This window comes from Pristiophorus japonicus, chromosome 7 (genome assembly GCF_044704955.1).
Source record: "Pristiophorus japonicus isolate sPriJap1 chromosome 7, sPriJap1.hap1, whole genome shotgun sequence".
Classification (NCBI taxonomy): Eukaryota; Metazoa; Chordata; class Chondrichthyes; family Pristiophoridae; genus Pristiophorus; species Pristiophorus japonicus.
The window spans coordinates 161,453,477-161,469,764 of record NC_091983.1 but is presented as its reverse complement, the minus strand read 5'-3'; the positions used below and the strand labels follow the sequence as shown (position 1 = coordinate 161,469,764).

The 16,288-nt window shown below is 42.6% G+C and overlaps 1 protein-coding gene across 1 annotated transcript in view; it reads left to right on the top strand.

The window, feature by feature from the left end:
* The window catches only part of LOC139266885 (3',5'-cyclic-AMP phosphodiesterase 7B-like), a 258,407-nt gene that overhangs the window by 200,215 nt on the left and 41,904 nt on the right, over nucleotides 1-16,288 (top strand). Inside the window, exons 4-5 of the mRNA XM_070884501.1 lie at nucleotides 1,355-1,506; nucleotides 7,121-7,184. Coding sequence (XP_070740602.1) covers nucleotides 1,355-1,506; nucleotides 7,121-7,184 — 216 coding nt within the window. The remainder of the gene's footprint in view (nucleotides 1-1,354; nucleotides 1,507-7,120; nucleotides 7,185-16,288) is intronic.

Below are 16,288 nucleotides of genomic sequence, written 5' to 3'. Positions count from 1 at the left end.
TCAAATGCCTTCTGGAAATCCAAATACACCACATCCACTGGTTCCCCCTTATCCATCTTGCGTGTTACATCCTCAAAGAACTCCAGCAAATTTGTCAAACATGATTTCCCTTTTATAAAACCATGCTGAATCTGTTTGATTGAATTATGCTTTTCCAAATGTCCCACCACTGCTTCCTTAATAATGGACTCCCAGCATTTTCCTAATGACAGATGTTAGGCTAACTGGTCTGTAGTTTCCTGCTTTCTGTCTGCCTCCTTTTTAAAATAGGGGCATTACATTTACGGTTTTCCAATCGGCCGGGACCTTTCCAGAATCCAGGGAATTTTGGTAGATTACAACCAACGCATTCTCTATCTCTGCAGCCATGATCTGCAACCGGGTTTTTGCCGTGATTTGACTCTCTGCGGCGAAAACCTGGTCGGCGGGATCTTCGGGTATCTTTTTGCGGCGGCGCTTTCACGTAACGGCGGGGAGAGGAGCGCCAACGTGAACCAACATGCAACGCTACAGATTGCATTACCGTCATACTTTCGGCTCTCTCCGGACCCGTACTCTGCGCCCAGAATACCGATCGGGTCAAACCTGCCGGTGCAGCCCTGCCAACAGCGGTAAGTGTGAAGACCTTCAAAAAAGGTAAGTTAAAGTTTTTAGTTTTTAATTCTTTTTCAGCAATCTTGTAGGTAAGGGTTTTGTGAATTTTTTAAATGTTTTTTGCAATTTTTTTTTGTTTTCTCCCCCTCCCAAGGCCCCTCTCGCGACACGACCAGCCCCGGACTAAAGTTGCCGAAACTTGCGGTTTGCGCCACGAATCCTCATGCAATGCCGGCTTTACCGATGTGACGCAGACATAAAGGCCAAAAGTTCAGCCTAAAAACAGTAGCGCAGCGAAAACGGCAATTTTGGTGAAAAACTACTGTTTTTGCCAAAATCCAAAAATCCAGCCCAAGAGCTTTAAAAAGGCGAAGCAAGTTAAAGACAACTCCACTGTAGCAGCCCCTTTATAGTATTTTTGTACAATGTTGTATGTTGCATAGTACAGTGCTTCTCTAATTGTGAAACAAAATATTCTACAACTTATTGTAAGCAATACCATGAGAAAAATAACAGATACAACTGTTTATACTGTGTATGACTTAACTAGCTCAATGCTATTTTCAATTCAAAGAGCTTTTATGATTGTTTGACCTTGGGAGAATAAGCTGTTGTTGGGTTAGGAACCAGGAATCACCAATTCCGACTTAATAATGTACAAACATACAGGCTATATTGTGACCTGGGATGCATTCAATTTGAGTGATTTTTTTAAATTTCTTCCAATTATTTCTATATTAATTTTTCTCTTTTTTTTTAGCAACTGCACATTCAGGTGAAATCGGCACAAAGAAAAGGGTAAAAAGACTATTGAGCTTTCAGAGGTATTTTCATGCTTCTCGATTGCTACGTGGCATTGTACCACAGACATGTCTGCATTTATTGGATGAGGACTACCTAGGACAAGCCAGGGTATGTGAAATTTGAATTAATATGATTTCAATCCACATTCATTGAACTGGAATTACAGCTTTAAAAGTTCTAAAATACTCTCTAGAATTGGTTTCAAAATAGGTGGAGGGTTATTCGATTGCTGATTTAAATAGGGAAAACGTCTTGGCTCAGTGGTGCCAATCTCTCCTCTGAATCAGATGGTTGTGCATTCAAGCATATAATCTAGGCTGACTCTTTGAGAAGGGCATTAAAACAAGACTCTGTTTGCCTGTTCAGGTGGTTGTACAAGATCCCATGGCACTACTTGAAGAGAAGGTCTCCTGGCATCCCTCAACTAACAGCACGAAACCCAATCATCTGGTTGTTCATTTCATTTGAACCTGTTTGTGGACCTTGCTGTGGATAAATTGACTGCTATATTTGCCTACAAAACAAAAGTGATTACACTTCAAAATAATTGATTCACTTTGAAGTGAGGACATGAAAGAAACTATATAAATGTTTTTTAAAAAAATATCTAAAAATAAGTTGTCAAAAATAATGGTAAAATCTTGATTTACAGCCTCATTGGGAATATTGAAGTACTTTCATTCCAAAAATTAAGTTCAGTTTTCCAAGTTTTTGTGCTCCTCTTACTACAGTGGAACCTTAATTAGAACGAGAACCAAAAAAACAAGTTTGTAAAAATGAGGTTCCACTGTGTTTGCATGTGCAATATAATTGTCTTGTTAATGCTTCAGATGAGTTGAGAGAATTGACTATAGTTGTGTGGAAGGGAGTAAAAAGTTGGGTAAAATCAAACAAAACTAAGATGTTCTGTGGCGAGATATAGTAATGAAGTCTCCTTAGAACAGAGAAGGTTAATTGGAAATTTAATGAAGGTGTTCAAAATTATGAAAAGATTTGATAGGGTAAATAAGAATCTATTTCCACTGGCAGGAGGGTCAGTAACCAGAGGACACAGATTTAAGGTGATTGGCAAAAGAACCAGAGACGAGATGAGGAAAATTTATTTTACGCAACAAGTTATATTCTGGAATGCACTGCCTCAAAGGGCGGTGGAAGCAGATTCAATAATAACTTTCAAAAGTTAAATTGGATAAGTGCTTGAAGGGGAAACATTTTCAGGGCTATGGGGAAAGGTTGGGGGCTGGGACTAATTAGATTGCTTTTTCAAAAAACATGCATAATTGTCTGAATGGCCTCCTTTTGTGCTGTATAATTCCATAATTCTATGTCAAAATGCTATTGCAATTGCAGGCTTATCATTTTTATCCATTATCATTAAGCACATTAAGGGGGAAATTTCAACTTGGGTGATGATGTAAAATGGGCGATATTGATTCAGCCGTTCATTATAAATCTCTCCTAATTTTCAGTTCCAGTCAATGAAGTACTTTTGAAGTGTAGTCACTGTTGTAATGTAGCGAAATGCAGCAGTTAATTTGCATTCAGAAATGTCTTACAAATAGCAATGATAAAATGACCAGATCATCTGTTTTTGGTGCTGTTGGCAAGGAGAAATTCGTAAAGTGCTACGTGACCTTTTATGTCCACCTGAGAGGACAGATGCTGCATTGGATTTAACGACTCATCCTAAAGATAGCACCTCCAACAATGCAGCAATCCATCAGAAATGCACTGAAGTGCCAGACTAGGATTTGTACCCAAGTCTGTGGAGTGGGGCTTGAACCCACACCATTCTGACTGAGAGAGAGGAGTGCTACACTGATCCTGCTTGTACAGCCTTGCAATGCAGTTTTTGCATTGGTGACCTATACAGACCTTTCTAAGCCATCAAGGGAAGTCCAGCAGCCAGACATTCCCTTTTTATGTTTCAACTTGTGCAGTGGACTCGATCCTGCAGTGCAAATGTCACAGATTTCACAACATTGCCAATCACAACACATTGTTGAGCTGCTCCTGCTTGCACCTTTATATAGTTTGTTAACAGATGTATTCTCAATTGTGCATTATAATAGCAGTATTCAGGAGACTGGACACTGAAACCTCTTTTACACAGTGCTGCTTTAGTTCGGATTCTGGGAGATTACCTTCTGTGAGCTCACCCCCTGCATTTACACTATGAAATCCAATTCCACAAAAAACTAGGTCCAAGATTCTGCTGCTTGAATAAATGGTCCAGAGTATTTGAAAAAAAATTGAGGCTATAGGCTGAGGTGTTACTTAATATCAGAGCCAGTTATTGCCAAGTAATCTCCTGAGCGCTAGACATTTGCTTAAAGTTGAGTCACTAGACTGATTCTCCTCCCACTGGCTGTGTTCCGTTAGGGCGAGTCTTCTGCCCACCTCTCTGACTCTGGCATCACCTATGCATTGATTCCCACCACCACAAGACAATTTGTCAATGTCCTGCCACAGAATCTTTGTCGTGCTGCAGAAAAGGTCGCTGCAAAGTCTGCATCCTCCATTGGGGGATGCAGTGCATTACCGCCACTTCCTGGGGCTAACGACAGGCCTGGGAGCCAATGGTAGTACAAGCGGACTCTAGGGAAATTTGCCAGGGCCGCACACACTGCACACCCATCAAACTGCTATGTGCATGCAGTGGGTGAGGAAGGGGCGGCCTCAGTGAGAGTGGAGGGAAATTGAGGACAGGTTTATGATGCCTGTTGCACAGGTAGTAAAGACCAAAATATCTACCCTGTTATCTTTTAAACTTTTGAGTTTTGCACTCGAGGGTGGAGTAGTACAAAATAGTTTGAAACTTTTTGAAACCAAGATTGTATATGAAGTAGGATATGGAGCTATGAAATAGACTTTCATTTGATAACATTGCTTGAAGCTGAGTGAATTGCCAATTGACACACCAGTTGTTTTTCAATTGCACTAGATTTCAGTCATATATTTTACCATGTACCAAAATAACTAAATCCATCATTGATTTTCTGATTTTTTTTTTTTTTAAAATAGAATCTTTGTTTCCAGCCTTTTTAGTTCAGGTGACACGTTTTTGGCTTGAGACTTACCATTGGGCACTGTCAATCACAAAGATAATTATGCCATAAACATTTTTTGAAAACTTTAAAAAGAATTACAACTCTGCCCAAAATACTTTGCAACTTGCTATCATTTGTGAGTTATGTAAAACTTCCTGAAGATTGTAAACAAATAGTGAAAGGCTGTTTATATTATAACTGAACTATTTCTTCACAAAATGGACAATGAGGTTACAACAGATTATTTAACACAAACATTGAACATTTGGAGAATCCAAATTGTTCCCCAGAGCCACTTTTAATAAGCTTTCAATCTCAATTTCAAACTAGTTGTGGGAGTTATGTTTTGATTTTATTTAGCATGTACAGCTCTACAGTTGGGGCGAGTGTTTGAATTAGTGGTAGCATTCTCGCATCTGAGTCGAGAGGTACAGGCTTCAAGCCCTACTCCAGATAGTCCCAGTGAGTGGAGACAGGAGCTCTTAGCTCTAAATTCTGGGTTGGCATCCAGTGGGATACTTGTGTTGGTGGATGTGGGTGGCCCCCCTCTTTTGATGAGTTGTGGTATTCCATAAAAGCCTCCCACCATATAGAACTAACCACCCTATCAGCTGGTATAAAGATGGTTCTGGCCACGGAAGGAGCTTTCAAGATGTGGCTTGTCAGACTGTTAATCATCCTGCAAAACCTTTCACTACTGTTTTCCAAGCAAAGAATATGAAGATATGAAAACAGCAACTGCTACAGTTCAAAGCATGGCATCTTTTTAGTGTATTCGAAACAGTTTTCTGTAACAATATATTTTGAACCCACAAGAGGACAGACCATACTTGATTTAGTGTTGAATAATGAGCCAGAATTAGCCAACAATCTAACAATAAGGGAGCACCCAGCTAACAGTGACCGTAACATGATTGAATTCAATATAGGTTTGAGAGGAAAAAGGGTGAGTCACGAACCAAGGTTTTTAAATTTAGGTATGGCTGACTTTGAAGGGACGATACAGAAATTGAGCACAGTAAACTGGACGGAAATGTTAACGGGTAAAACTACAGATGAACAGTGGGAGGTGTTCAAAGAAATATTTGGTTCAATACAAGACCTATACATACTCTTAAAGGGCAAGAGTTCTACTTGTGTAATTAAGCAACCTTGGACAACGGGCTTACACAAATGCAAAGAATAGTGGAGATCCATGGGCTGGGGAGATATAAAGAACAGCAATAGGATACAAAGAAAATATTGAGTTGCAAAAAAAAAATACAGATAGAACGTCCGAAATCAGGAATCCTCGGGACTGAGTCCGTGCCGGATTTTGGATTTTTCCAGATTTCAGATAAGAAAATCAATAGTCTGAAATAAAGAATCTTCGACCGAATCCGTGCCGGTTTTGGGGTTTATCCAGATTTTAGACAAGAAAATCAAGTCTGATATCCGGAATCCTCGACTGAGTCCGTGCTGGATTTCGGGTTTTGCCGGATTTCGGACTTCGCCGCTCGCACTGGTGCTCAGGGCTATCCGGAGCCGAAGGGAAGGATTCCCGACCCCAGTGATGGCTCAACCCCTCCAGGTAGGGTCAGTGAGCCCGGTGGCTGATCATCGATGAGTGAGTCCCTTGGTGAGTACGGAATGTTGGTGGGGTGCCACACAGAGGGCGGGTGAGGTGTTGAATTTCCATCACTCGCTCATCTCCTCTACACCCTACATTCACGCCGCTCCTCACCGATTCCCGTGGCCCCCCGGCGCTGCGCTTTTTTATTTCCTCGTCCCTTGCTGCCCGATGTAGCCATTTTGGCCACCTTAAAATGTCCGGTTTTCAGAGAATAACTCCGGATTCTGGATGACTCCATCCACGATGCGCAAAATGATTGGTTTTTGTACAATTCCGGTTTTCGGAGTTTTAGATTGGGGACGTTGTACCTGTATGAGAAAAAACTTGCGAGGAACATCAAGGTTAAGACTAAAAGTTTTTACAAGTATATTAAGAGAAAGAGGATGGCTAAGGGTAACATTGGTCTCTGAAGACAGATGCAGAAGGTATTGTAATTGAAAATAAGGAAATGGCAGACTTACTTTGTATCGGTCTTCACAGTAGAGGAAGAGGATAAAGTACCAGAGAAATGAGAAAAACTAAATGTAAATCAAGAGGAGGAACTACTAGATTTAATATAAGTTTTTTTTTAATGGTAATGGTGAAAATAATGCTTCTATATAATCTGGACAGGTCCCTTTGTTTTTTTCCCCCAGTCAAGTTCCCTCATCCTTGACGTTTCCTTTTCTTTATTTGCAATGCTCCTAACTTTAGGTTGCTTTTCGTTCCACTTTGGTACTCAATATAGATTCGCTCCACTGACTCCTTAGCTTGTATTATATTTATATTACATGTTAAGTAAGTAATTAAATAATCATGTTAAATGTAAATTTTTAAAGGGAAATTGAACGCATTTGTTACAGAGCCATTCTAGTGAGATCACTGTGAAACTCTTTCCACACTCCTTCCTCAACATGCTTACTGCTCTTAACTGTGATATAATTTCCACCAATACCAAAATAAAATTCATTGAGGTGGTCATTTTTGGTGTAACAGTAAATAAAATTAATGTAATCACAAGTAAATTTTATATGTTTAGCCACATAACATTTGTTTTTTTCCCTTTTTTGTTTCTTTTCAGCATATGTTATCAAAAGTTGGAATGTGGAACTTTGACATTTTCTTGTTTGATCGTCTGACGAATGGTAAGTTAATCGGTGAATTTTCAGTAAGTTGGTGTATGCTGCTGATGACGGAGCTTCTACTTTGTCTGCCAAAATATACTTTTCCCCCGTACTGTTCATTAACCATATTAAAATGATACCACAGTGCATAATGCAAGATATTGAAGCTTACAAAGTGCAAATATTGTACACCAAATGGACAAGCTCTGAAAGTATGATGCTTTTGTGGTGTGGGGGCTAAAACAGGCGGTGATCCGTCTGCTCGGGCCACATTTAAATCCCCTCATAATGACTCCCTCCCAAAGCCTGCGGGGGGACGTAGAAGCCAGCAGGCTGGAACGGGAAATGCGTGCCTGCAGGTTGCCGCCTGGGACCCACGAAAATTCACCCTAGCAAGGCAAGTCAGGAAGGTGGGGAGGCCGGGCTGATCATGGCCAGAGAAGGAGCACTCCTGGGCTGCAAGAATCATTACCAACATTTTTTAAATGAGCACTTGTCAGGCCCTCTACTGGCTCGATGCAGTACTGGGCGGGCAGGGTTACAATTGGAGCTATAATGAAACACTTCATCTGCTAAACATTGAGAAACTTTATCTACATAACAAATGGAGTAAACCCAGCTTTCCCCAAGAACAACTCTAAAGACTCTAAGAGGATTTTGATGTTTCAAAAAGGGATCATTTCATTCCGGGCATATACTGCCTTCCTTGAGCTGACTTCCTGTCAGCTTTTTTTCTAAAGGAAGATTCTGTGAATTTTTTTTTTGTGACACAATATTGGGGAATACATTACAAAAAATTGTATATACAAATCCAAGAAAAAATTGGAAGGAAACTGGACATCAAGGGAATGCTTTCAGGTAGGCACTCTAGCTTTATTTCTTATTCAGCATCCTGTACACATCATGGAATTTTTATTTTGTATTTTAAGAGGCAAAAAGATTAGCTCTTTTGACTTGGATAAACTTTATTTACTGTAAATTACCAGATTTTGCCCAGGAATTCAAACAAAGGAATTTAAAGGTTGCTTCCAATATTAGCTTTATACAGGTTAGCCAATGCGTTTTCAAGACATCCAAAAAAATGACTGTTGCCCTCGTGGAATATCTATTGACTCATTCTGGACTGTAAGATTATCAAATGATTGGTATGAGCATTCTTACAATGTCTGTGTTAAGATCAAGCGTCATGAAGTGCATGTATCATGTGACACAAATAGCTTTTTAGTATTATTTAAAATTGGGTCTTTTATTCACGTACCAAAAGACTATTAGAAAGCATTGAACAAGATACCACTATATGGACTTTATCAAACTCATTTCATGTCTTAAGGAAAAGTTCTGCAAATGTTCTCAATGCCAACAAAGATAAATTGAGCAAAACATGATACCTATTTAACCCACATGTTATGTTATCCATCCGTGCTTTACTTACCATGACTATTTGGGAGTGGTCTTTTTGTAGAAAGTAGATTATTATTTTATACTATTCTTATTTATAGGATCCTTAAATCCATTTCCAACAAGATAGCTTCCTAAAAGTGTCAATTGAAACAGCATTATCCAGTTTAGCTGGGAGTCCGAACCTCATATTGAATACTTGGAATGGGTGAGGGGCTTCCTTCTGTTCTCAGGTCTTGTTGAGGCTTGTTAATTTGTTCTCGTGTCCACTAATTCTGCCACAAGCACAGTTTTACAAGTTAAATAACCTCTATCTACTTTATCCATTCTTAACATCTTAAAAACATGTGACTTAGGTCTGTGAAGAGCAAGAAAGACATATTTATATAGGACCTTTCATAATCTCAGTACGTTCCAAATTGCTTTCGAGCCAATGAAGTGCTTTTGAAGTGTAGTCACTGTTGTAAGTCGGAAACGCAGCAGCCATTTTTCGCACAGCTAGGTCCCACAAACAGTAATGAAATAAATGACCAGATCGTCTGTTTTAGGTATTGATTGAGGGAAAAGTGTTGACCAAGACTTCCCTGCTCTTCCAATAGTACTGTGGATCTTTTACATCCACCTGAGTGGGGAGACAGGGTCTCAGTTTAACATCTCATCCGAAAGATTCGCCTCCGAAATGTAGTACTCCCTCAGAACTGCACAGAAGTGCCAGCCTAGATTACATTCACAAGTTCACAACTTAAACCCACAACCTTCTGACTTAGAGGCCAGCCAAGGCTGTAATTCTCCCTTTGTAAACAAAAGCTCTAGAATAATCCTCACACACTTCTCTGAACAATTGCAATGCATCTGTGTACCTTTTGAAGATTAGGTTGTTTAAAACTGCACACAGTATTCCAAATATAACCTTATCAATGATCTATGTAAATCTACAACAACATGTTTTGGCACGCAATCAAATGCCTTTGATATCCATGAGATTTTGGTCCGGAATTTGCGGACAGTGGCGAACGAACGGCACCAGCCATTGCTTAGTCTTGCACTTGTCCACAGACTGTCTGTGGGCTTTTGCATTGGTAATTAGAAATCCATTTTGGAACAGCACGCTCTACAGGGAATCTGGGACCCAATTAAAAAGGGCAAGCAACTGTATATCTCCTTAACCAATCAGATTAAAGAATTCTTAATGAGGCGCGCAGGAAGTGGAAGTTAAAATAGTTAATTGAATGCCAAATCATATACAGAAAGCGAAATAAAAAGAGGGAAAGAAAGATAGGATTAAAAGAGAAAGATAAACGAGACAGAAAGAAAAAATAAAAATCTCCAACAATAATTAAAATCTGAAGGAATGAGACTCCACACTTATAAAAGTAAATTTTCAGTGCCCGAGAGGTTGTTTAGCAGTAATTAAGACTTATCACACCGATAAAAATTTACTTACACAGGAATGGACAAGCCCTAACTTTTTATACCGAGTTTTGTGTGTATCTATCACAGAAGTATCGAAACTGCACTCCCTTCCATGTGTTTCAATGCCGCGTCTCTTGGCGAGATATCGGTAGAGCAAAGCTTCTGGAGGAGCAGGGCATCTCTGACAGCAACTTCCTGATTTCTGCATTTTATGCGCACATGCAGTCGCTGGAAGTTGCTCCCCGATTTACTTTTTAATACCGGTGAGTGCTGATAGCCTCACTGTTATTTTTACCACAAGATCCAGGCCAGTTAGTTTTGTTGATAACTGGATACATATAAGTAATCAATACTCATTTCCAAATCTTTTTAATTTTCCAGTATGTATTGGCTCACATTTATCTATGTGTAATTCATTCGCATCATTCAGGGAAAATGCTAGAATCTATTATTAAGGATGTGGTAATAAGACACTCAGAAAGTAATAATAGAATTGGGCAGTCAACACGGACTTATGAAAGGGAAATCAGGTTTGACAAACCTGTTAATTTTTTGAGATTGTAACTAGCAGGGGGAAGCAGTGGATATGGTGTATTTGGATTTTCAGAAAGCATTCGATCAGGTGCCACACAAGAGATTATTAAACAAAATTCGGGCTCATGAGAATAGGGGTTGTTATATATGTAAATCTGTAAATATCTTGTTTAACCATCAGAGGGCTCATCTCCTGGAGTCCCAAGGGATCCCACAATCCCTTGGGAGCACCTGTACTTATGGAGGCCTCACAGGCTGGAGAGGCACTCTGGAGACCTGCTATAAAAGACTATGGTCACATTTTACTTTGAGCTCATAGTATCTTTATTCATACACTACAACTGGCAACGAGATACAGATGACGAACCCCACCGCAATGATGCAGAGAACAGTGGGCATCCTGGAGAAATTTTCGGAGGGAGATGATTGGGAAACCTTCGTGGAGCGACTCGACCAATATTTTGTGGCCAACGAGCTTGAAGGAGAAGCGAACACTGCCAAACGAAGGGCGATTCTCCTCACCGTTTGCGGGGCACCAACGTATGGCCTCATGAAAAATCTGCTTGCTCCAGCAAAACCCACAGAGAAATCATGTGATGATTTGTGCACACTGGTCTGGGAGCATCTTAACCCGAAGGAAAGCGTTCTGATGGCGAGGTACCGGTTTGACATGTGAAAGAGGTCTGAAGGCCAGGAAGTGGTGAGCTATGTCGCCGAGCTAAAACGCCTTGCAGGACATTGCGAATTTGAAGGACGTTTGGAGCACATGCTCAGAGACTTCTTTGTACTTGGCATTGGCCATGAAGTAATACTTCGCAAACTTTTGACTGTAGAGACCCCAACCTTGAGTAAAGCCATAGCGATAGTCCAGGCGTTCATTGCCACCAGTGACAATACCAAGCAAATCTCTCAGCACACAAGTACTGCTACAAGTACTGTGAACAAAGTAATGTTGTTTTCGAATCGTAACGTACGGGGCAGGCCTCCCATGCCTGCAGCTGCACGTCCGCAGATGTCTCAGAGTCCACCATCAAGGGTGATGAATACAAGGCCATTAACACCTTGTTGGTGCTGCGGGGGTGATCATTGTTTCCATTCATGCCGCTTCAAAGGATACGTTTGCAAGGGCTGTGGAACAATGGGATATCTCCAACGTATGTGCATGCGAGCTACAAACTCTGCTAATCCTGCAAACCATCATGTTGCAGAGGAGGACAGATCCACGGTGGATCACAACGAACCAGAGCCTCAGATCGATGAGGCAGAGGTATATGGGGTGCACACACTTACTACAATGTGTCCCCCGATAATGCTGAAGGTTAAATTAAATGGACCCCTGCTGTCAATGGAGCTGGACACGGGCATGAGCCAGTCCGTTATGAGCGAAAAGACTTTCGATAAATTGTGGTGTAGCAAGGCCACAAGACCAATCCTGACTCCCATTCGCACTAAACTGAGAACTTACACAAAGGAACTGATTCCCGTAATTGGCAGTGCCACTGTAAAGGTCTCCTACGATGGAGCGGTGCACATGTTACCACTCTGGATGGTACCGGGCGATGGCCCCACGCTGCTCAGCAGGAGCTGGCTGGGAAAGGTTCGCTGGAACTGGAACGACGTCCGAGCGCTCTCGCCCGTCGAAGACACTTCATGTGCCCGGGTCCTAAACGAGTTCCCTTCGCTGTTCGAATCAGGCATCGGGAAGTTCCAAGGAGCAAAAGTGCAGATCCACTAATTCCAGGGGCACGACCCATCCATCACAAGGCGAGAGCGGTACCTTACATGATGAGAGAGAGTGTTGAGATCGAGCTTGACTGGCTGCAACGAGAAGGCATCATTTCGCCGATCGAATTCAATGAGTGGGCCAGTCAGATTGTTCCAGTCGTCAAGGGAGACGGCACCGTCAGACTGTGGTGATTACAAAGTAACTATCAATCATTTCTCCCTGCAGGATTAATACCACTGCCAAAGGCAGACGACCTTTTTGCGATGCTGGCGGGAGGAAAGACGTTCACGAAGCTGGACTTGACCTCGGCCTACATGACACAGGAGCTGGAGGAATCATCGAAGGGCCTCTCCTGCATCAACACGCACAAAGGTCTCTTCATTTACAACAGATGCCAGTTTGGGATTCGATCAGCCGCAGCGATATTCCAGAGAAACATGGAAAGCTTACTGAAATCGGTCCCGTGGTCTTCCAGGATGACATCTTGGTTACAGGTCGGGACACAATCGAACATCTGCAGAACCTGGAGGAGGTTCTTAGTCGGCTAAATCGCGTGGGGCTCAGGTTAAAATGCTCGAAGTGCGCTTTCCTGGCGCCTGAAGTGAAGTTCCTGGGGAGAAGAATCGCGGCGGACAGCATCAGGCTCACCAATTCGAAGACGGAGGCAATCGAGAACGCACCGAGACCACAGAACGTGACGGAGCTGCGGTCGTTTCTAGGACTCCTGAACTACTTTGGTAACTTCTTACCGGATCTCAGCACACTGTTACAACCACTGCACGCTTTACTGTGTAAAGGAGACGAATGGGTATGGGGTAAAAGCCAAGAAAATGCCTTTGTAAAAGCTAGAAAACTGTTATGCTCAAACAAATTGTTTGTTTGGTACTAGCATGTGATGCATCGTTATACGATGGCGGGTGTGTATTGCAACAAGCTAATGAATCTGGGAAATTGCAACCCGGTTGCTTATGCATCCAGGAGTCTGTCTAAGGCTGAGAGGACCTACAGCATGATTGAAAAAGAAGTGTTAGCATGTGTTTAAGGGGTGAAGAAAATGCATCAATATCTGTTTGGGCTCAAACTGACCATAAGCCACTGATAGCTCTCTTTTCCGAAAGTAAGGGGATAAATACGAATGCATCGGTCCCCGTCCAGAGAGGGCACTTGCGCTGTCCGCATACAACTACGCCATCCGCCAAGCACAGAAAACTGTACCGATGCTCTCAGTAGGCTGCCATTGCCCACCACGGGGTTGGAAATGGCACAGCCCGCAGTTTTAGTTATGGTAATGGAAGCATTCGAGAGTGAGCAATCACCTGTTACCGCTCGACAGATTAGAACCTAGACGAGCCAGGACCTCTTACTGTCCTTAGTAAAAAAACTGTGTGCTTCACGGGAGCTGGTCCAGTGTCCCATTAGAAATGCAGGAAGAAATAACCAGCGGCGCAAAGAGGCAGATACAGGCAGACTACCTTCTGTGGGGTAATCGGGTAGTGGTACCAAAAAAGGGCAGGGACACTTTCATTAGTGATCTCCACAGTACCCACCCAGGCATTGTAATGATGAAAGTGATAGCCACGTGTGGTGGCCCGGTATCGATGCGGAATTAGAGTCTTGCGTGCACAAATGTAACACGTGCACAATTAAGCAATGCATCCAGGGAGGCGCCACTAAGTTTATGGTCTTGGCCCTCCAAACCGTGGTCTAGAGTCCATGTCGACTATGCAGGTCCGTTCTTGGAAAAAATGTTTCTAGTGGTTGTAGATGCGTATTCCAAATGGATTGAATGTGAGATCATGTCGGCAAGCACATCCACTGCCACCACTGAAAGCCTGCGGGCCATGTTTGCCATGCACAGCCTGCCTGATGTCCTTGTGAGTGACAACGGACCGTGCTTCACCAATGCCGAGTTCAAAGAGTTCATGACCCGCAGTGGGATCAAATATGTCACATCTTCCCCGTTCAAACCAGCATCCAATGGTCAGGCAGAGAGAGCAGTGCAAACAATCAAGCAGAGCTTGAAGAGGATAACTGAAGGCTCACTGCAGACTCGCCTATCCAGAGTCCTGCTTAGTTACCGCACAAGACCCCACTCGCTCACTGGGATTCCACCCGCTGAACTGCTCATGAAAAAGGCACTCAAGACAAGGCTCTCGTTAGTTCACCCTGATCTACACGAACAGGTAGAAAGCAGGCGGCTTCAACAAAGTACATATGGTAGCGCAAATGTGTCACGCGAAATTGAGATTAATGATCCTGTATTTGTGTTGAACTATGGACAATGTCCCTAGTGGCTTCCCGGCACTGCCGTGGCCAAAGAGAGGAGTAGAGTGTTTCAGGTCAAACTTTCAAATGGACTCATCTACAGGAAACACTTAGACCAAACCAAACTCAGATCCACGGACTATCCAGAGCAACCCGCGTTAGACCCTCCCTTTTTTGACCCCCCAACACACACTCCAGTGGCAACCGACACAGTGATTGACCACAAAGCAGAACCCATCACCCGCAGCAGCCCACCAGGACTCACCACACCAGGCAGCCCAGCAAGGCCAACTGCACAGCAGACCAGCGAGGGCCCAACAAATGACTCACCAAAACCAGCATTTGCATCGAGACGATCAACCAGGGAAAGAAAGGCCCCAGATCGACTCACCTTGTAAATAGTTACACTGTTGCTTTTGGGGGGGGGGGGGGGGGGGTGGCGTGGCGGAGGGAGTGTTGTTATATATGTAAACCTGTAAATACATTGTTTAACCACCAGAGGGCTCATCCCCTGGAGTCCCAAGGGATCCCACAATCCCTTGGGCGAACCTGTACTTAAGAACACCTCACAGGCTGGAGAGGCACTCTGGAGACCTGTAATAAAAGATTACGGTCACACTTTACTTTGAGCTCACAGTATCTGGTCAGACTCTTTATTCATACATTACAGGGGTCATATACTATCATAGATTGGTTAATGGACAGAAAACAGAGAGTAGGAATAAACGGGTCACTTTTGGGTTGGCAGGCTGTAACTAGTGGGGTGCCGCAAGGATCAGTGCTTGGGCCCCAGTTATTCACAATCTATATCAATGATTTGGATGAGGGGACCAAATGTAATATATCCAAGTTTGCTGATGATACAAAGCTAGGTGAGAATGTAAGTTGTGAGGAGGATGTAAAGAGGCTTCAAGGGGATATAGATAGGCTATCAAAGTGAGTGGGCAAGAACATGGCAAGTAGAATATAATGTGGAGAAATATGAAGTTATCCACTTTGGAAGGAAAAATAGAAAAGCAGAGTATTTTTTAAATGGTGAGAGATTGTGAAATGTTGGTGTTTGGAGAGATCCGGGTGTCCTTGTACACGAATCACAGAAAATTAACATGCAGGTACAGCAAGCAATGAAGAAAGCGAATGGTATGTTGACCTTTATTACAAGAGGATTTGAGTACAAGAGTAAAGACGTCTTATTGCATATGGTGAGACTGCACCTGGAGTATTGTGTACAGTTTTGTACTCCTTACCTAACGAAGGATATACTTGCCATAGAGGGAGTGCAATGAAGGTTCACCAGACTGATTTCTGGGATGGGGGGATTGTCCTATGAGTAGAGATTGAGTAGACTAGGTCTATATTCTCTAGCATTTAGGAGAATGAGCGGTGATCTCACTGAAACATACACAATTCTTACAGGGCTTGACAGGGTAGATGCAGGGAAGATGTTTCCTCTGGCTGGGGAATTCAGAACCAGGGGTCACAGTCTCGGAATAAGGGGTCGGCCATTTAGGACTGAGATGAGGAGAAATCTCTTCACTCAGAGGGTGGTGAATCTTTAGAATTCTCTACCCCAGAGGGCTGTGGAGGCTCAGTCTTCGAGTTTATTCAAGACAGAAATCGATAAGATTTTTGAATATTAAGGGAATCAAGGGATATGGAGATAATGCAGGAAAGTGAAGTAGAAGATCAGCCATGAATGGCAGGGAAGGCTTGAGGTGCAAAATGGCCTACTCCTGCTCCTAATTCTTATGTTTTTATCTCTTTGAATTCTAGCAATCTCTCTCTTCTA